Source organism: Halichoerus grypus, chromosome 7 (assembly GCF_964656455.1).
Source record: "Halichoerus grypus chromosome 7, mHalGry1.hap1.1, whole genome shotgun sequence".
In the NCBI taxonomy this organism is placed as follows: Eukaryota; Metazoa; Chordata; class Mammalia; order Carnivora; family Phocidae; genus Halichoerus; species Halichoerus grypus.
In genome coordinates this window covers 50,648,783-50,669,938 of record NC_135718.1, presented here as the reverse complement: position 1 = coordinate 50,669,938, position 21,156 = coordinate 50,648,783, and the positions used below count along the sequence as shown (strand labels likewise).

General features: G+C 55.7%; 1 protein-coding gene and 1 long non-coding RNA gene across 2 annotated transcripts; one reads left to right on the top strand and one right to left on the bottom strand.

The window, feature by feature from the left end:
• Positions 1–10,021: 10,021 nt before the first annotated feature.
• Positions 10,022–13,692, bottom strand: ZNF503 (zinc finger protein 503). The gene is made up of 2 exons (XM_036074711.2): positions 13,346–13,692; positions 10,022–12,590 (listed from the first exon to the last, which is right to left on the bottom strand). The coding sequence occupies exons 1-2, from the start codon at positions 13,649–13,651 to the stop codon at positions 10,956–10,958; spliced, it is 1,941 nt and encodes a 646-aa protein (XP_035930604.2). The 5' UTR covers positions 13,652–13,692; the 3' UTR covers positions 10,022–10,955.
• A 242-nt stretch (positions 13,693–13,934) lies between these two features.
• Positions 13,935–20,830, top strand: LOC118524513 (uncharacterized). Its single transcript, XR_013449729.1, has 2 exons — positions 13,935–14,075; positions 19,541–20,830. It is a non-coding gene; the product is annotated as an uncharacterized LOC118524513 (long non-coding RNA).
• Positions 20,831–21,156: the final 326 nt, after the last annotated feature.

Here is a 21,156-nt window from a genome sequence, read left to right as displayed (position 1 = left end):
GACTATGAGGCCAAGCCAAGGGCCCAGCCTGAGGCGACCAGAGAGGCGACCATCCTGGGGTGTCCAAAGCTTGGTCAAAACTGTGAGCTAGGGGCTAGGAACACAGATAAAGGATCATGTTCTGGTTGGTTTGGAGCATTCTCCTGGAATAGTGAAGTATCAGTCTGGCCTCTATCAGTCACCTATTGTTATGAAAAAAAAAAAGAGTCTAAAATTTAGTGGCTTAAAACAATAATGACATTTATTTTGTTCATGTATCAGCAATTTGGGCGGGGCTTTGTGGGGAGGGCTTTTCTCTGCTCCAGTCACCGTCAGCTGGGGCAACCCAAAGGCTGGAGCCTGGAATCTTCTGAGTCTTGTCACTCCATGCTGCAGTTGACGCCACAGTTGGTTGGGACTTCAGTTGGCACTGTCGCTGGAATATCTACGCGTGGCCTGTGTGACCACTTGGCTTCCTCAGAGCATGGGGATTCAAGGTTGAGCAATCCTAGGGGAGGCAGTATTGCCTGTCCTGACAGTCTTGGAAGTCACATGGCATCACTTCTGCTCTGATCACAGGCCTGCCCAGATTCGAGGGGAGGAAATGTAGACCCCACCTGTTGAGGGACGAGCGTCAACTTCATAACATAAGAGGAGCACATGGGATGGGATATATTGGTGCCATCATCTTTGGAAAATACTATAGGCCGCTCCGCGCCTTTGATCCTGCTGGTCCCTCCTCCTTATTTCCAAATTCCCCATTTTTCACCCACCAAGTGTGTATTTATTGCCAAGCCCAGATCAAGTGTTCCCTCCTCCTCAGTGATTTCCACATCCTTTTATGGGAATTAATCCTGTGCCCCCACTGTGATAGCTCTTATCACAACCCACCCTAAGGCAACACTTGTTTCCATGACCCACTAGACTGGACAGTAAGTGCTCTGAAGGCAGATGCCATTTCTTGGTCATCTTTCCACTACCTTCATGCCAAAGGGAATGCTGTGTGTGCAGCAAGAGCTCATTACCATGCTTGTCAGTGAAAACACTCACTTTCCCTGTCTGGAGGATCACAGCTCTGACCGGGCAGTGGTCTTGCCATAGGTGACCAAGGTTGTCTTCGTTCTTGCCTGAGGGACCTCCCCAGGGAGCTCTAAGGGAGGCAAGAGGGGCTGCCCTTCACACACTTTCCTGGGGACTGGGGAAGAAGCAGCTCTGAGAGTAGTACCTGTGAATTGAAATACAGACATGGGCTCTGGAGTGAAACAGCTCTGGCCTTGAATTTCAGCCCACCACTTACTTGCTGTGTGACTTCAGGCACGATACTAACCTCTCTGAATCTCAGTTTTTCTTTTATTAACATAAGATTAATATAGTGCCTTATCTCCTAAAGATCTTATAGGGATGAAAAAACATAATATAAAGAAATATAAAGCTCTTGGCATAAGGAAAATGCTTACAAAATGGTAATAATAATAATAATCATCATCATCCAATTTCTTTCCTATGGCTGAGACTCTGCCTGGTGAGAGAGCACCAGGGCAGCCTCCACTCTAGGCCTGGCCCACTGGAATCCTTGCTGTCAGATGGGGTTTCCCTATGGACAGAAGTTAGAGAATGTGCATTGTTGTGACTGGCGTGGCCCCAGCTGGGTAGTTTGCTGGGTACTTGTAGGAGGTAGTGCCCGGTGGAGCTGGGGGCAGGGGCCAGCTGCCTGTGGCTAACCCCAAAGGGACAGAGTTAAATGAGATTTGGCTGGCCAACATCAATAGCCACAGTCCCAAAGTCAGGAGTATAGAACTGAGCAGGCTGTAGAAGGTGCTAGGCAGCCAAGGCTCCCCACATCAGGTGGGCTGCCAACATCATTCCACAGTGGTGGATCTGCTTTGGTGTAAAGGATATGGACCTGCCCAGTAGAAGGGACCCAAGCCCCCAGATAACCAGGCTTTGGTTCTAGCAGATGGAAGGTACTGAGGGCAGTCGAAAGATGGCCTGCATACAGTGAGGACAGAGAGGGAGGCTGTCCTCTCCCTAAATACCCCACACACTAAGTATGAGGGCAGCAGAGCTTATCCACATCCTCCTCACTGGCACTGTCAGCGAGGAAGCTCCTTGCTTCCCACCGATTCAGGGCCTGAGCTGCTGGATCTGTGGGTTCCAGCCAGCGAAGTGGGATGAGAACAGGTGGGCCCAGTTGTGTGCTGGGATTTAACAAACAGCTCTCCGGGGGAGGAAGCTTTCATTTGTAGAGTTTTGCCAATTGTTTTTGTGTAAATACTGCCACCATGGCTGATTTGAAGCTATCAACATAAGGCCACAGAATGAGAAGCTGGGAAGAGGTGTGCCCAATTTTGTGAGCCAGTATGAACTGATTCCAGCACACCACTGGGTGGGGTCTGACACCTGTGCTGGGGGAGAAAGGCAGATGTGTGTGTGTCTTCCATGTAATGTTCTATCCCAGAGGTCACTGCGCGGTGGTGAAAAGCACAAAAATAATGTCTCTGGAGTCTAACAGCCTGTAACGGAATCCCAGTTCTGCCATTTGCTGGCTGTGTGACCTTGGGCAAGTCACTCTACCTCTCTGTGCCTCAGTTTCCTCATCAATAAAGTGGGACTAATTATAGTGCCCACTTCATAGAGTTCTTCTGAAGGCTCCATACTGGTTTGTGGTAGATTGACATAAATGTTATTTATTACAGTTAATCACACAGAGTCGTTGGAGTGTTGTCTTGGTCAGAATAGTTTAGAACTGAAAACCCAGAATCCCTCATGGCATTTCCCAAAGGCATGGTCTTTTTATATTTAATCTTGGATTTCCTTCAAGATGGAGGATTTTAAATCCACAGGTCCATGAAGTGCCTGAAATTATTTTCCGAATGTTGAGTATGTGTGCTTATTTCTATAAGGAGGGGCCGTAGCTTTTATCGGCTTCTCAAAAAAAAAAAAAAAAAAAAAAAAAAGGCTGTGGTTTCTGCATCCTTCCCTCAACCCACAAAAGGCTTAAGAACTAGTGATGTGGAGGGTGTAGAATTCCCACACCACAGGAACTGCCCCTGGAGGATGTGGGGGAGAGGAGATGTTCATAGAGTGTGTGGAAGGAAAATGGCAGAGTCACAGAGAGATCCGCAAAGAGGTTGGCGAGAACTCCTTTGCGGAGACCTAAGGCTGAGAAAGTTTCCAGCAACAGGGCAACGTAAAAGCTCAAATTCACGCATCCGTTCCTGATTTCTCCTTACCCTTCCCGTTCCAAGAGTGTCCTCCTCCCTTCTCCAGTGTCCCCACTGCAGCCCATGCCCTCCTGGATCCAGCAGAGGCATGCCCTGGGAGTTACTGCTTTGCGGGAGGCATGATTCAAAATCCCTCAACTTTTGCTCTGATTCGCTGATGCCATTTGTGTTCTTCTTGATTGTGTTTTGTTTCTTTTAGGTTTCTGGAGTTACACTATAATTATTTAAGATATGGTTAGCGCAAAGTTGATTTAGCATCGGTCTGCCTCTGTTTTGAGTTGGAGGCTGTATTCAGTTTTTTATTAATAACATGGAAGGGGGGGCGCCTGGGTGGCTCAGTCGGTTAGGCGTCTGCCTTCGGCTCAGGTCATGATCTCAGGATCCTGGGATCGAGCCCCACGTCGGGCTCCCTGCTCAGTGGAGAGCCTGCTTCTCTCTCTCCCTCTGCTGCTCCCCCTGCTTGTGCTCTCTCTGTCTCTGTCTCTCTCTGTGTCAGAAAAATAAATAAATAATCTTAAAAAAAAATAACATGGAAGGGGGTGGCAGGTAAGTTTACAATGCTTCTTTTCCACCCACTTGTTTTTTGTTTTTGTTTTTGTGTTAAATTAAAAAGACCATCCCTTCCTCTTCCTGGCTTCTTGTTGTGCATGGAGTTCAGGGCCAAAGTGAAGAGGTCTCTAAGCAAAGTTTTTTATAGGGGGAAAAAATTACTCTTGACAGATTTCACCCTAAATCATCGCAGCATACAACTCCAGGAGTACCTAAAAGGGACGAACCCACCAACCTTGAACTACAACTTCTGAGGGCTTATGAAGTACCACCCCTGCCTACTCTATCAACAAGAATCCGTGGCTTAGAGGTAGAAGTCACCATCCAGTGACCCCCTGAAAGGCCACCAACAGAAGAGCTCTCTTAGAGCCCTGGTTCTGGTTGACCCCTTGTGGATTGCAGGGGAGTCTGCTAATGTTCTATCACAGCTCCCACCCCTCCAACTCCCCTAAGTAATAGAACCCTGAATTTATTTGAGGCAGCAGCATGCCCAGCTAAACATTACAATTCCCAGCCTCCCCTGCAGCTAAGCATGCCATGTGACTAAGTTCTACCCAATAAAGTAGAAGCTGAAGAGTTGTGTGTGGATTCCAGAAAGACTCATTAAAGCAGAGGGGACCCTTTTACCTTCCTTGTTTCACTCCTCCTTCCTGTTGCTCAGGATGAGGTAATGGGAGCTGAGCTCAAGCAGCCATCTTGGACTCAGAGATGATGTGAGGATGAAAGCTTCTAGGTTGGGACAGCCCAAGACAGACCCATCTGGGTCCCTGATGACAGAGGGCCATTCTTAGCCTGGACTGCCCACCTCCAGAAGGAGAGAACATTTATCTTCTTCAAGCCACTATTTAAGGGTCTAACTGATTCATAGAAGCTTACTCAGCCCTGAGTTCTGTGCTGTGGACAAAGACATTCATGGTTCTTCTAAGGCCACTGTTACTTTTCCTCCTACTCTTTTTGAAAGAATCACGTCACCCAAGGTGACCCAATTCTTTTGCATCTTTCCCCCCTTCTGTCTTTTGTTATTTTGCTTTCCTCTGTCTTCCCTTCTCTCCCTTGCACTCTTCTTTCCTTCCCTTTCTCTCCTTCCCTCTAACAATTATTGAACATCTACTATGTTCTAAGTACCATGCTAGTTGCCAGGACTAGAAATAGGTACAGAAGACAACCCCTCCTCCCCAGTGCCTCAGAGTCCAGGCTGTCAGGAAAATGTAAAGAGAAATGATGGGGGGATGGACAGGTGCTACAGGAGCAAAGAGAAGGACATTGATTCCAATGGGAAGGATCTGTGGGCTTCCAGGAGGTGACACAGGCCTGAGATTTAAAGCAGGAGTTTGGAGTTGCTGGTAATTAGGAAAAGAATACAGAGGACAAAGATTCCAGGCATAGGGTAGCACAGTATAGTGCAGTGATTAAGGATTTAAGCTCTGGAGCACAGAGTTACTTCTCTCTAGTCTTCAGCTCCCCTACTTGTAAAATGAGACTAGTAATGGTAACAGGACTAGATGAGTGCCTGGAAAGTAAGTGAGCCATACATGCTCCTTATTAACATTACTATTGTTGGTAAGTGTGCTGCTCACCCAAGGCATGCACAGTCTGATATCAGTTTTGGAGACAAGTCTCACAGAGGTTATAAGTGACTTGTCCATGGTCACACAACTATGAAGAGGCACCATTCAAACCCAAGTATCCTCATCCCTAGTCCAGTGGCCTTTATACTTCTACCTTCTGCCTTTGCAGTAAGTGTGGAGGGACTGCAACTGGAAGGAAAGATCATTGTGTGGTGGGGGGAAAACCTGGAGGGCTTCCTGGAAGAGATGAGTACTTTTTTTTTTTTTTTCCTTTGGAAGAGATTAGTCTCGAAGGAAGGGGAGCTTGGAAGGCATTTCAAGGAAGGAGTGTATGATGAGCACAACAGACCAAGGTGTTGGGGACTAGCTGGCTGGCAGAGGGTCTGAATTGTGAGGAGTGTTGAGACACGAATTGGGACAGGCAAAGAGGGGCCAGATTAGAAGATGAACCATGATGACAGGCATTCTGATGGCCAAGTGATGGAGTGAGAATTTGAGTTGGTGGGCCACAGGAAGCCCCAGTTAGTTCTTGAGCAAGAGGGCTGGTCATAATCAAACAAAACTTTGGGAAGAAGGAAAGAAATCTGCCTTTACTAAGAGTCAGTATGGGCCAGAAAGTAGGTTAAGCATTTTCACATTATTTTATTTGAGCCTCATGACAACCCCATTGGGTTAGTATTAATGTCCCCATTTTACAGATGAGAAAACTGAGGTCCAGAGAAACCGAGTCACAGAGTTGAGCCAGCGGTGGAGATGAAAGTTTGATTTAGATCAGCCTGACCCCAAATCTGTGCTCTTTATACTGTATCATGTGGCTTTCAGTTGTTCTCACTCTCAGAGGGCCCCTTGTGCTGTAGGTTTCCCACAAGGCATTGCTGCCTTGCCAGGGGTTGGAGTCTTTTTTGCAGGCCAGACACCCCCAGGGCAAAACCTGAGGTCACACAGGGCAGAAAGGGCTCAGTGTCCTTAGGACTTTGGGGAATCCCCAGCATAGGGTAGGGTGAAGTACTTGGGCTCTGGGCTTCATAGAAATGGGGGAGCCATTGCTTGAACTTGAGCAATGTCCTTAAATCTCACTGAGCCTCAGCTGAGACAGGGCAGCAGGATGAGCCCTGGATTAGGAGCCTGCCTTGGCATAGGTTCAACCCCCAGCTGGAAGTGACAAATACCTGAAGAGGTGAAATGATATGATATGTGTGTTCACTTCAGAATAACGGAGTTTGGTGGGGGGAGGTGAGTTGGAGAGGGCAGAGGGGAAACAAGATTGGCCATAAATTCATAACTCAGGCTGGGTGATGGGATTATGGGGTCTATTATACCATTCTTTCTACCTCTGTGTTCGTATGCAAATCCATAATAAAAAGTAAAATAATAGTAACAATAATAACAACACTGAGAACTTAAAAAAACAAACAAACCCACAAACAACAAATATGTCCACCACACTGTCTCCCAGCTAAATCAGACTCTCTGGTTCCCAGTCATCGTCATGCTTTGTAACATCCTGAGGGAGAGCAGGTCAGCCTGAGCTTTGTAGTCACTCTGAACAGGGCCAGGCCTCTAGCCTTCGTGGGTTAGGAACCCTAAGCCCATACGTGCAGAAGAGGACATGGATGGTCTCCCAGGGACAAGTCTCACCTCGGCACCTTGTACAGGTTTTCGGAAGCACAGAGTTCATCAACTAGAGGGGCTTTTTTCATCTGCCTGTCCGTACTGCTTACAGACCCCCCGGCACAAAGACACCAGGCTCACTGTGTCACCACCAGAGGTACAGATGAGGTCAGGAGCTGAATGGAGGGAGTCTTGCACTTTCTCTGCAGCTCTTGCCACTGACTTCCAGGACTTAGCCTCAGTTTCTCCATGTCTGTCAGGGCCGAGTAAAGAGATGGACAGCTCTTGACAAGGGGTAGGCCCTAGGGGACCACTTTAGGATGACAGACAAGGTGACCTGTCAGCCTTGGGGGTGGCGGTGGGAGCCTGTAGTTGGGGAGGAGCCCATGACAACTGGGCCAACTCCTCTGGGACAGAGAAACAGAGCAAGAGGAACACAACAGCAGAAGCTAGAGCAGGTGGAGAGCCGCAGAGGACATGGTTCACAGCAGGAGCTGAGCGAGGAAGTACAAAACGGGGACTCCCAGACACCGCTCCGCCTGCGAAAGTGGAGGCGCGGGGGTGGCGGGATGACCACCCAGCCCGCGGCCTGCGCCAGGGCCTGGGTTCCCTTTCTCCTTCGCGGTCTGCTGGGCTCCGCAGCGCCGCCTGGCGGACACGCCGCTCTTTGCTCCGGCTTCCCCGGCAGCCGGCCGGGGCTCCGGGATCCCGCCGCGGATCCGGAGAAAGCCGGAGACAGCGGCGGAGCGCGCCGTAGGGTTGGCCGTTTGTTCCGTGAGGCGGACTCGCACCCGGGCCTGGATGCGTAGCACAGACTGGCACCCTCTCTTCACTAACTGCGCGCCCGGCTGACTCAGTTTCATCCAACACGTCGGGGAACCCTTTCTCCCTCTAACCTCCAGGCGCCCAGCTCCGGCATTTTGCCGCCTCTGAGCACCTTCTCCGGGAAGGAGGTCTCATTAAAATTTCAAGGCGTTTGGTTTTGATTTTTGTTAATAAAATACCAAAAGTGGGCGTGAAGGCACGAACTTGCCCAATTTGTCTCCCTGCGGGTCTCAGACCTGAAATTCCAGGGCGGGGTAACTTCTAGGTCCTTCCCCGCCCAGGCGGGTCCTGGCGGGCGAGACGTGCTGGCGCAAGGACCCCTGTCCGAAGCCACGAGGCTAAGAGGGAGAAGCGTGTGGCTCGGAGTGGCCAGAGGCGTGTGGCTAGTGCAGGTGAGAGGGTGAGCACGGGCCTGGCTCTCACGTCCCAAGCCGTGGGCCCTGGAGCGGTGGGGACTCGGGCCGCACCACCTCCTGGAACGTCCGCCCCTCCCACTTGCGGGGGTGCCCTGTGGCGGGGGTCTGTCCCAGAGCCTGGGGATGACAAGCCCCCCGTCGGCCGGGGTTCTCGAGGAGCCCGGCCCAGCCAGGCCCAGCCCAGCTTCTCTTCTTAGCCGCAACAGAGGGAGAGCGGCGCTGCGGCGTCCCAGGACACAGCCCGCTGGGGTCCTCTTCCGGCGCCAACTCCCGTTCCCGGAGTCGGGGAGTGCAGGCCTGAGGGTCGGAGGCGACCGAGCCTGAGTCTCCACAAAGTTGTCTCCAGGGGGGAGGCCTGAGAGCTCCCGCAGCGTCCCGTTGGTCGCCGGGGCTGCGTTGCGTGCCACCCGGGAAAAGGCCCAGCAGCCGTGAGGCTGACGCTGGGAGGAGAGTGGAAAATCTCAAAGTCGCCAGCCCCCAAGCGAATGGCGGCGGGAACGGCGCGGTTGACCGACCGAGGCCCGAGGCTGAGGGCGGCCTCTGCGCGGCCGTGAGCCTCCCGAGGCAGCAGGGGGAGCTTGAAGCCGAGGGAGGCCGGCGGTTTGGCGAACCCAGAACCGCCTGACCCCAGGGAGAGGGGAGTTCGGGGTGCGCGTACAGCGCCGCGACCCCGCGGTCCCGGGATCCCAGGCAAGTGGCGCAGTGGGCCCAGAGCTCCCGTGGACCCGGGAGGGCGAGCGCCCAAAGAGCCAGAAGACCAGAGCGGGCGCCCAGGGCCGGAGCAGGAGTATCTGTGTGTTGGGGGGGTGGGGGTAGGGGTGGACGAGGGGGCCTCGGCCCCCTCCCCCCAAAAAGATTAGGGCTCTTTGCGTGGTTCCTTCGGAGCTTCTTGCAGCTCAGTCCCACCGCTCAAGTTGGGGAGAAGGGAGCCGTGCGCACTGCGGGGATGCGCGTCCGGACGGAGGGTCCCGCGGCGCCTGTTCGATCGGAGCTTGCAGCCCAGGACAAGCGCTCAGCGCCCACCTGGTTGCCCCGGCAAGACCGAGAATGGGCTCCGGGACCCTCTCGGGGCCGAATCTGAAGGGGCTTGCAGGTCTGGTGCCCCGGCGCGCTCTCCTGCGGCGCAGACTCGGTTGGAGCTCGGGCTGCAGAGAAATCTGGACGCGGAAAAGCAGCCGCGGCGCGGGCCAGCCGCGAGCCGGGACTCCGGAGAGAGGAAGGAGCCCAGGCGTGGAGTGGTGAGGAGTGGGCTCGGGCAGCCAGAGGGAGAAAAGGAGAGCGAACTTACTTTTCCCCCGAGGGGCAAGAAGGTTCCAGCGCACTCGGCCCAGGCCTGGGAAACAGGTTCCCAAGCGCTCACCGTCCCCGGATCTATCCCGGTTGCCCGCCGGGGACAGGAGATGCTTGGGAAGCAAAGACAGGGACAGCGGGCAGTGGCACCTCCCTGGGGCTAAGGCCTCGGGGACAGGCTGGGACTTCGCCGTTCTCTGTACAAAACAAAAGCCAAATTCTCAAAAATTTGAGAGGGAAATAATGATTTTTAAAAATCATTTTTTTTCTTTCACTTTTAACAAACCGTGTGCTGGGAGAAAAATTAAAAACTAAATGAGTGATTGCTCAGGACACTGTCTACAAATTGTGAAATCCCCTGTTTAAAAATATTTTCCCGAAGGCCAACCCCACGACTGGCCAGCCTTTTGCTTCTTCCTGAAAATCACAACAAAAACAATAGGAAATGCAGCCACGGTCCTGGTAAGTAGAAGTAGCCGTGAGGCCCAGGGAACCCACTGCGGCCGAAATTGCCGTGCTCTTCCTTTCTCTTTAACCAAAAAATAAAAAAGATAAGAAGAAGAAGTAAAACCTTTTAATACATCAAATATACGGAATTTTAATCTTTAAAGCGATACATTGTCTATTATTTTAGTACATGACGTAAACCTTACTTGTCCCCTTCTCAGCGGGTGGACTTAAAAATTAAAAATAGTTGTGTTCCTTTTAAAGAACAAAATAAGGCAAATGAGGTTTTGGAATAGAATTGTTTTTTCCTTTTTTTTTTTGTTTTCTTCCAGAATACATACAAAAAAATACCCATTCTCTTTCGATGGTATACACCTTAAAAATAATTGCAATTTGAAATCAGAGCTGACAAATTGTGACTTGTTTTGTTTTTTCATTTTTTGTAACAAACATGCATGTAAATTTGTGTTTCAATCAGACATTAAATAAGAACGTACAATACAATAATAGCAATTTTAAAGTAACATTAAAGAGAAGACCTCTAGTTCTGTGGCGGTTTTGTATTTATTTATAATCTACAAGGGACGGGAGGGTTTGTTTTCCACATTTTTACCCTCAAGATTTAATTTTTTTTTTCACCCCTCCTCCTTTTTACCTACGGAGCTCAAACTAAATAATGCACTTTTGAACCACGGGTCCGCTTGGAGCTAACATAAATAAATACCAGTGTCCACCGATGCAGTCTTCAGATGAACACTTTCTCAATTAATTTTTCCTTCTTTTTCTATAAAAAGTCAAATGATATTTTTTCAACTTTTATAAAGTTTGGGTGGGTGGGGAGGTGAGAGGTGGGGGGAAAGGGGAATTTCCCACCGGGTCTCGGTCGCTGTTTTGGGTAGATAGATACGGTATATATATTTTTCCTTTCCTGGCCCGGGTCATCCCCACGCGCGGCTGACAGTAGCCTCTCCCCTGTTCCCACCCTTCCCTCGGCTCCTCCCTCCCCCCTGCTCCTTTCTCTCCCTCGCTAACCCTCCCCACCGCCCTCACTGATACCCCAGCGCCGAGGCCGTGGTCAGTCTCTGTCCGTAGAGGGCGTAGGGGGAGTAGTAGGGTCCGGTGGCGGCGGGCACGGGCACAGGAGCGCCGGGTGTGGGGAGCGGGCTCTTGGAGTAGGGGTGGTAGCGGCTGCTGAGTCCCAGCGCATGGTGGGGGCTGCGCAGCGCCAGCGTCCCGGGACTGCCCGGAGCGCCCGACGTGGGGATGTGCATGTGGCAAGCCATGGCGGCCGCGGCAGCGCTGGCCAGAGACGATGAGCTAGGGTAGCCCGACAGCAGTTTGTCTGTCCCGGGGAAGGCCGTATGGGTCCGCAAGTGGCTCAGCAGCTCTTCGGACGTGGCGAAGCGCTTGTCGCAGGGCCCGTTGGCCGACACCCAGTTGCAGATGTGGGGGAGCGGGTCGTTAGGGAGCATGAAGCCGTAGGGGTAGAGGGGGTGGCCGGCCAGGGAGGGCGGTGTGGCTCCGGCAGCGGCGGCAGCTGTTAGCGATGAGTGCACGCCGTGCAGCGGGTGCGTGGGGTACACCAGCGGGTATCCTGACTTGAGCGCCGCGGCCGCCGCGGCCGGATCGTGAGCGCACGAAGCGCTGGCTGCCGCCGCCCCTGCCAGGTGGCTGGCGCAATGGTAGCTGAGGCAGTACGGGTCCCGGCACAAACTGGCTGTCATCACGGATGGCGGCGACGCCCCGGCCAAGGGGCTGGAGCCGGCCGGCTTACTGCAGCCCAGAGAGCCCGCCGCGGCCGCCGCCAGTTGCGCCCCCACCAGGCTGCCTGGCTTGGTGGGGTCAAGTGCCACGCCGTGTGGCAGGAATTGGGGCGGGTAGCCAGCGTAGGCCCCGGCCAGGCTGCCTGGATAGGTCATGCCCGCAGGAGGCAGAGGGAACACTGTCTGGCCCGGCTTGTAGGGCGATACCGGAGCCACCAGCCCAGAGCCCAGTACCGAGGAGGAGGTGGGCGCGCTGGGGCCTGAACCGGAGCTGGAGCCGGATGAGCCGCCGCAGTCTGAGCCTAGAGCCTTGCCCCCGGGGCCCCCATCTGGGTGCTGGTTAACGTCCACATTAATCCCTCCGCCGCAGCTAATCCGGCCGTGCGCCAACCCCGTGGGTCCCCCTTCGGCCGAGGTGCCCCCGGAACCCTTGCTGCTGCCACCGCCGCCGCCCACGTCGGGGTCCTTCTTGTCGTCCTTGCCCTCCGGGCCGCCCCCGGCCGAAGGCAGCATGCCTCCTGGCGAGCAGGCCGAGGCGCTGGAGCTTGGGCTGCCTGTCCTGGGCGTGAATGGCTGGCAGGTGGCGCTCGGTACCCGGAATCCGGACTTCTCTGCTGAAACCCCCCCGCCGCCGCCCCCGCCACCACCGCCTCCGCCGCCGCCGCCTCCCGGCTCCTTCTTATCCGAGCCGGGTTTGGAGTACGGCTTGAAACTCGACTTGTCCTCCACGCCGATGTCGCTCAGCTTGAGGGGGCCCGACTTTGCGTCCTTGTCGCCCCCGGCGCCGCTGCCGGCACCGCCCGCGCCGCCCCCATTGGAAGCGACAGAGGAGAGTTTGGAAGAGGGCGAGGGGTCGGGCTTCCCGATCTGTGAGCATGTTTGCGCCAACAGCGCCAGCGGGCTCTTCTTGGCATCAAGCTGCGGGGTCAGACGTGGGGTTGGGGGGTGGCACAAAGAGAAAGAAGGGGAAACCCTTTAGAATCCTGGCTTCTAGGGTTCAAACGCTCTTCCGCAACCGCCAGTGAAGATCCTCCCAGCTCTAGGCGCAGTTCTAGGCAGCACCACTTCACCTCCCCCCAAACGGACAGACAGACAGACAGACACACACACACTCGCCCTTGAGAAAGGCGGCAGCCTCCCCCCCACCCCACCAAATCAGGATATTTCCTGCCGTTTCTAAGCGCTAACTGTATATTTAAAAATACTCACTAAATGTTTTGGTTTCTGACTCTTAGACCCAGAACTATACCTTATCCCGCCCCCCCCCCTTCCCAATTCTTCAGAGTAAGGGCTTGGGCAGTTGGCGCCTTAGAGGCTGTGTACAAATACCAGCTTCTGGGGGAATCTTAAGACTGCGACTTCGCAACCGCATTTCGGACTTCCGCCCGTCTTGCTGGCCGAAAGTGAGGGGGCCTGAGTCGGGGTTGGGGCTTTAATACCAAAGAGAGATATAAGTTTTGGCTGCTTTGTCCCCTAGCATTCACACCCCATTCTACCTCCTCCCCCCTTTCCGCCCTAGTTTTGCGATTCGAGAGCACTATGCTCTCCCCCATACCGGAGCTGAATCACTCTGACCCCCCCCCACTCCCACCCCCAGATCCCGAGAGAAAGAAATCCCGTGGAGCGGCAGCCAGGGTAGTGGTCCCAGCGCGATCCCGGAAGAGGGTCCTTACCTCGATGGGGCTGACGGGAGTGGAAGGCAGGGGCTGCAGGTACTCGGGGTGCAAAATGTGGCCAGTCCGTGCCGTCAGCATCTTCAGCACCTTGATGGGCAGGCGGTTAGCCTGGCGGAGAGGGTCAGAGGGGGGCACAGCGTGCACAAAAGGCTTGGTGCTGCCGGCCGGGGACGAGCCTTGGCCGGGGCCGGAGCTATTTCCAGAGAGCGCGCTGGTCCAGGCAGGGTCCGCACTGCTGCCGCCGCCGCCGCCGCCGCTGTGCTTACTGCTTCTTAGGGCAGAAAGCGAGGGCGCTGTGCTCATGACCCACCCGCACGCATGGGAGCAGCGGGGGGAGGGCTCCGGGAGGCGCGGGGCGGGCTCCGGGCTGCGCGCTCGCCCGGGGAGCAGAAGCAGTAGGAGGAGCAGCTGGCGCGGCGGCCACGGGCACCCAGCGCGCCTTCTCGGCGCCTGGAGCCAGAAGCGAATAATCCTGGGTGGCCCGCAGCGGTGCCGTGGCCGAGCGGGAGGAGCCGGCCGGACTGTGGGAGTGCCGGGTGGCTCGCCGTGTCCGCCTCGGGCTGTGCCCCTGCGCTGCGCACTCGCGACCCGGCGCTGGCGCTGCGCTTGGCGATGTGAGCCGCTGCCTGTCCAGCCGGGGCTCTGGCGAGGAAACTCACTTCAAAAGCAGCTGCACCGAGGGGGAGATTAAAGCCTTTGCCGCCTTCCAATCAAATGGGAGCCCGAGGTGATTGGAGGGTCAAGGGGATGTGACGCGTCCCGCGCCGCCGCCGCCGCCGCCAGGACTCTCAGCGCTGGTTTTAATGGGCAGCTCCTTCTTCACCGCCCCCCTCCCGCGTGTCCCCTCCCTCGATTTCGCTCCGAGGACGAGCTGGACATTTATTCTGCGTTTGCTATCTGCCGCCTCCCTCTTTTTTCTTCCTCGTCGTCCTTCCTTTCCCTAGCTCGAAAATAAACTGAAACCTTTTTTTGCAGGAGGGTGCGTATGAGGAACAGATTGAGGGGGTGACCAGAAGGAGCAACGGCGGGAGTCTGGACAACGGCCGGACTTTCAACTCCAGGGGCTGCACAGGGGACCCAAACACCAAATATTCTCTCTCGCTCTGTAATTGAAATCTCTCGCGGCGCGGCCGCCAGGGTAAGGAAAGGTGCGGAGCGGGTGACGGAGGAAGTCCGCCCGCCCGCTTTGATTCCCCGAGATTCGACAGCGGAGAAACCAGAAGCTAGGTGGGCCGCGGAGGCGGCGGCGGCTCTTCTCCCGGCTGTGCGCGGGGCTCCCAGCCCTTCCCAGCCACGTGACTCCCGGGGACGCGCAGATTGGGGCTGGAGCGGGGGTCACATGTTTCCTCTGTTTCACACTCAGTCTTCTTCCCCCCCCATTCTTACTCTCCCCTGCTACCCTCTCTTCCCCTCTCTCCCCCTCTCTTCAGTTCTTTGGGCATCTCCACCCCTCCATCAATTGTCAATGTTCCTCGACCGCAATCAATCAGTTATTTGTCAGCTCTTGTCAATCCGCCCGTGATTTATGTCAGCTTTTGTTGCTGATTACAAGGCGGGTGCGACTTGAAGGGAAAAAGAGAGAGGGAGAGAGAGATGGAGAGTAAGGAAGAGACCAAGGGGGAACCAGCGGAGGGGGAAAGAGGAGCAGTCTCCTGGGATGGGGTGGGGGTAGCACTAAGAAAAAGAATGAAAGAGAGGAAAAGAGGCTCTCTGTGTCAGGAAAATGAATAGTGAGAGTAAAGTGCGCAGGTGTGCCCAGGGCGCTGAGAGGGCTGCACAGGCCTGAGGTGTGCGCCTCGCCCTTCTCGGTGTGGAAGAAAGATACACCTTTCCACCGCTGGGACTTCGGTCTGTTGGGGCCGCGGCGGGAGGACCTGCCCTGGGTACCCGAGACGGGCGACGGCGATGTCTAAGATGGGAGATATTTTTGTCCCTAGGATAGTCCCTCGGGAGCATAAGGATGTCAGGCTGCCAGCCTTCCGCGGACCCCACCCTTCGTAGTGCCCCGACCCCAAACTCAGACTTCTTTCTAAAAGCCACACCACAACGTAATTTTGAGTCCTGGAGGTCAATGATGGGGTACCTCCTCCCCGACTTAAGTCTCTGACCTCCCTTCGGATCGTGGCTAGGGCTGAGAGGCTGCGAAGAGGCCTGGCCATGGGTGTGCGGTGGAGATGTCTCAGGCTGACTCAGGTCCCCTCTCCAAACCTCTCCCACCCTGCGGTATCCCCACAGGCTTGGTAGCCGGGGTTACTCTGGGCTGCTCGCTCGAATTTATAGGAACGCCAAGCCAGGACTGACCTGCGTTGGGAAAGCAGAGGGAAGGAGCGAGAGCGGGAGGGGGCGGCTGCCGGTAGGAACTTGGGTCTTCCAGGGAAGCGGAGCGGGACTGCCGTGTTCCCCTCGATTTGCACCGTCACTCGGGCGGTTTGGAAGGAAGAGGGGAGGCGCTGTGCCTGCCTCTGTGTACCTGGAGCTGGGTGCACAAGTGTGAACGGACGTCCGTGCAGCTGTGTGAGTTGTCAGGGCTTTGGTAGCGTCCGGAGCGAGTTCGGAGGTCGCCTCCAGAAACTCGCAGAAACTGGAAGGGGGCAAGAGGAGGACACAACCCCTTCCTTGGAAGGACTTGGACGACTTTGAATCTCCCCTCCCCCACTTTTCCGCCCGGGCTCTTCTTTTGTTGTCAAGTCCTTTGATAAATGGTAGGGCAGGGAGCGCGGGGAGCCAGGAGCCAGTCTGTACCCGCGCGGGGGGCAGGGGCTGGCTCTGTCGACCCGGTTTCCTTCGGCGCTGAGCCCCTACCGCGGGGGCGAGTCTGGGACCTGCCCTCCACAGGCTCGCCCTCTCCTCTCTCACCACCCCCTTCCCTCCCCCGCCCCTTTTTTTTGGTCTCTCTTCCACTCCACACAGGTACCGAGAACTTTCTGGGGGTGAGTTTTAGAATTTTCTCGTAGGCATTCTTTTCCTGCGTTTTAATTTTATCCCTTGATTCTTTAGGTTGGTAAACTTGATGAGATTTAACTTGACTAAAGATAATTTGGAGAAGAGCGAAGTGTGTATTTTGGGCTGCTGTTTGTCGGTGTGCGTGTGTGCGTGTGTATAGGTGTAAGAACACACCTGCGTTCAAGGGGATTTGGTGTCTGCCTGTGCGGAGGTGAGGAAGGTGAGTCCGTGACACGGTGGTGAGGCCACACGCGAGGTTGTGAAGGTTGTGTGAATCTTTGGGGAGCGAGTCCCAGATGCCCGTTTCTGAGGGCAGGACAGTCCTAAGCTGTCTCTGCAGGGCAGCATGTGGGGGAGGCCGCTTGTATCCTGCGGGTGTGTTAGCGTCTGTGTCATTGAGTGCGCGGCTGTCGAGGTGCCGGCCGGAATCAACTGTGGAGCTCCCAGCTCCGCGAGCCCAGCCGTGGGTCGCGCGTCGCCGCAGCCTCCTCGCGAGGCCTGGACACTGAATGCTGCGGGCGGGGGCCAGAGCTGGAGGGGACAGCGGGTGTCTCCTCTCAGCCCCCCGCCCCCCGACAGACTCAGTTCTCTCTCCTGGAATTCCAGCAGCTTTCTCTTTACACCGGGCGGCTCAGGGGCGGCAACCCCAGCACCTAAAGCCTGGGGGGATCAGAGTGTGGGCCCCGCGTGCCCCAGAATGGGCGTGCCTCGGTGTGGCGGCACACGCTCGCAGGCCTGCGCCGTGCGGCGCGCGCGCGCGGGTCGTGGTCCGCATGCGTTCGCTCTTCGCAAACCCCAACTCCGAAGGTCCGAGCGCACGGGGGCGCCTGGGGGCCTGCGCGTCCCGGGCTTTCGGGAGGCGCAGCATCCGAGCCTGCGCCCCTCGCAGGGGAGGCCAAATCCCTGAAGGCCTTGCAGGCCTTGGGGGTGGGGGAATTATTAATTACTCAGCACTAGGCCTAAAGCCTCCAACCCCAGCGGCGGTTGGCGTGGATGTCCCGCGGATTTTATTTGCACACAGTGTAAATGATTTGTTTTCTCTAAAAAAGGAGTGGGCATGGCAGATATTTGAGGAGGGGGTGGGAGGAGAAGGAAGGCGAGAGAGCTGAGGAAAAAAGTTTGAAAATGCCTTGAACTATTCACTGTCGAGATGGCTAATCAGTATTGAGGCCGGAGGGCAGGCGGGCCGCCTTTCACCGTCGCTTCCCTTTCATCTCGGGCTCGGCGGAGGCGCTCAATTAAAAGCCTATCAGTTTGTAAGTAAATCAACGCCTATCAGAGTTGTCACATCAAACAAAACGATTATTATTGCAGCCCGCCTCCCCTATTAATCTCCCTCGAAGATAATCCGCCTGACAGGTCAGGCCCGGCGAGCTGGAAAGCCTGGCCCAGAGCGCCCAAACAGTCCGGGACTGGCGCGCGCCCCTGGGGGCCTCCCCACCACGGTCCCGCCTTGTGGTCCCCCGGGTTGGGGGAGAGTAGGAGCGGAGGCCGCTGGACGCAGGCCCGCCCCTCCGGACTGGGAGCGGGGCCCAGATTCGCAGGGTTGGTGGGGGACGGTCTCGGGCGGCCCTCACCTCTTCTCTGGCCTGCGGTGGCACCGGGCCTGCCAGAGCCACGGTCTGGCCTGGTCCCAGGGCCTCGCCATGGCCTGTACTCTTTTCGGCTCGCCTCTCCTGGCTTTTTCTCTCCCCCCGCTTCTCTTTTTTGTTTCCTCACCCGCTTCTTTCTAGACTCCCTAACCATTTTATTCTTTTTTCCTCCTCTTTCTTTCCCCCTTTTCCTATTCGACGGGGAATATTTCGTATTCTCTCTCTTTCTCCTCTCGGTATACCGTATATACCACTTCGGCGCAGTCACACTCTCTGAAGCAGGGCATTCTCAGGGCCCGGGTTACTTCTCTGCGGCAGGGCTGCCTCAGGAGTGTGTGCAATTCCCAGGAACTCCTGACAAATTCCTGCCTAATTTCTCCCAAGCAGGGGCTCTCAGAAGCTCTGCGACTCTGCCAGGGTTGGGTGCGTTTGGAGGGGTGAGAAGAAAGGACCAGGGCAGTGTGATGGTTGGACGGTTGCAAGCGCCCTATTCTGGAATAAGTATTTGGCCTTGGAGTTTCACAACTACAACGTCGCCCACCTCGCTCTCGGTGTTGCCTGAGCTTTGCAAATATGTGGAGGAGACCCTCGGGGCATCTGGGCTTCAACACTGAGGATTTGGGGGGCTGCCTAACACTTAATAAGTAAATGCAGTCAGATAATCACTTCTATGGCTTCAAACTGGCGCTCCCCGGCCGGGGCGGGGGGGCAGATTCCTCACGGACTCGAAATCGTGGCCTTCTCCGGTGTCCTCTAGCTTTGCGCTCTGAGACACCTGGGAACCAAGCGCGACCCGTCCTTTTCCGCACTCTTGGTCCAGACTGATAGGCCCAAATGGCCACTGCCCGAGCCCGGTGGAGCTAGGATTGTGGGGTCGTTGAAGTAGCTAAGGGGGAAAGGTCTGCCGGCATGACCCCAGGTCCTGTATTACCCCAAATGCCAGCTTCAGCGCCCGGTGAAGTCTCCCTCTCCGAGCGTGTATCCGGGAGAACCCCGAGGGAAGGCAGTGTTGGCCGTCTGGGCCGAGCCTCTCCCAGCTGTCACGGCGTGGTCTGAGGTCGAGGGTATCGAATAGAGCCTGTCTCAGCGTGTTCGGTGTCCAGAGCTGCAGGACCCGTGGCTCCCACCCCGGGTTCTCGAAAGCCCCCCTATTTGTGCACACCTTCCACAGCCGACCTGATAGTAATATTTATTTCCATACCCGGAAATATTGTAGCGATGCAGTTCAGTTATCTGTGACTGCTCTTCTTAAATGTATTTATTTCACCTCTGCCACGCCGCAGATATCTAAAGAGGTACACATAGTGCATCCTTCAACGTAGCAAAACTCACTCTGGTTATAGGAAATATTCGCTGGGTGGTTATTTGGACATAAGGCTATCTCGAGCCCGAATTGCACTGAAGCAGGAGCTGTATTAAAAAAAAAAAAAAAGCACTTGCTCTAGAATTTTTCCAACTTAACTATGTACACACAACAATAATTTAATAACATTTTATATCCCTCTATAGATCTAAATATTCAAATGTTATGTTACATGCCCTTGAAACCGGAAGCGATCTTCCGTTTACACTGGACGTGGAGCTGTTTGTATAATGTTCATCTCCCTGCACTTACACATGAATCTTGATCTAATAAATTCAACCTTGTCATTTTTAGAATCGACGGGATTTCTCTGCGGTTTTCGCTGCCTGTATCCGAATAAATTCAGCTCGCAGGCATCCGGCAGGAAACGGCTCCCCGTTCGAGTGTACGCAGACGCATCGGCCCAGCATGGGACGCGAGGTGGCTCCTGGTGATCGTGCGGCTGTAGGTCCGGCCTCCGAAGGACGCTAGACTATCAGCGCCTTCAGGCCGGGAGCGGCCCCTTGCTGCCCCGCAGTGCCGGGCACCCCCTCCCGCCGCCCCCCCGCCCCCCCGCGGTGCTTCGGGAACCTGCCCGGCTGAGTCCGCCCGCGGCGAAAACTGAAAGCAAATTCCGCGGCAAATGAAGCCCGAACTTTCTTCGACGCAACTTTGCCACAATGATTCGGTGGCGACTTAGGATGGCGCGCTGGTGTGTGCGTGCGCAAGGTGGGGGCGGTGGGCGAAGAAGGCTTGCGGAGGCCGAGCCTGGCCCTAGGCGAAACGCTAGGGAAGGCGCCTCCCCTTCCTTATTTCTCGCCAACTCCTCGGTCCCAGTCCGTAAAAATTGTTTCCAATGTGTAGCGGACGCCCAGGATGTGTTTGTGGGGATAGCACCAGGAAGAAGGAAGCTTTGTAAAAGTTGCAGAAAGAGCTTTGCCCAGAAGCGTCCGCGACCAGGGCTCAAGAAAGCTGGGGACCAGCTCGCCTTCCCCAGGGCGGAATGCCTAGAAATCGGCTTGGGGAGCCCCCAGCCCAGTCCCCTCCCCTCCAGTCGAACCCGCGCGTAAATAACCTCCGGCAGTCCGCGCTGGAAACTCACAAGCGCGGCGCCGCGGTTGGCTGGCGAGGTCGGGACGCTGAGCTGGCCGGCAAGGCCGCTCCTTGGCGCGCTCAGCCCCAGCCCTAAGGGAGGCTTGCACCGAGGTGAGAGGACGAGTGTGGTTTCAGCTCCTGCTCGGCTGCCTAGACCATCACTGCCGACCTCCCAACTCCCTGGAGTGGGCGCTTCCCCCCTGGGAGCGGCAGTCTTGGGGGGCTGGCGAGGGCGCAAAGTGCGCGCGCGGGCCGGCGCGGGGGTGAGGGGCGGCTGCCGGTCTCTCCGCAGGGCCTGTCGCCGGGCCGGCCGCGGCGGGTGAGTGATGAGGGCAGAGAAGGGCGCCCATAAATCGCGGGTGTCAGGGCGAAAAACTCTCTTTATTGTCTGCGTGATGGATGGGCCCGGGGACGAGACACCAAATACTTCGTATCGCCTTTAAATGGGAACACATTTTCCGCGGCCATAATTCATGTTTTTTAAATAGAAAGTTTGAAATGTTGCCTATATTTCACCGGCCCTGACATATTTATGAATCGCTCCCTGCATGCAAATATCATTATTTAAAGCGCCAGGGAGAGCTCAGGGGGGAGGGGAGGAGGCACGGCCCCCGGGCGTGGGGGTGGTGAACCGGGGAAATGCGGATGGAGGGGGGGCGTGCATCTCCCTAAAGTGCGGACAATGAGGCGCGGGGTAAAGCCTTATCCGGAAGCCGAGCGCACCGGGGGCTCCCCTCTGGACCGATCACTGCCGCTCCGGGAAGTTTGAGCGGCTTGGGACCGAGGGACAGGCCTCCGCCCCCTGCGGGGAGACCCGGGGGGCCTTTTGCGTCCCT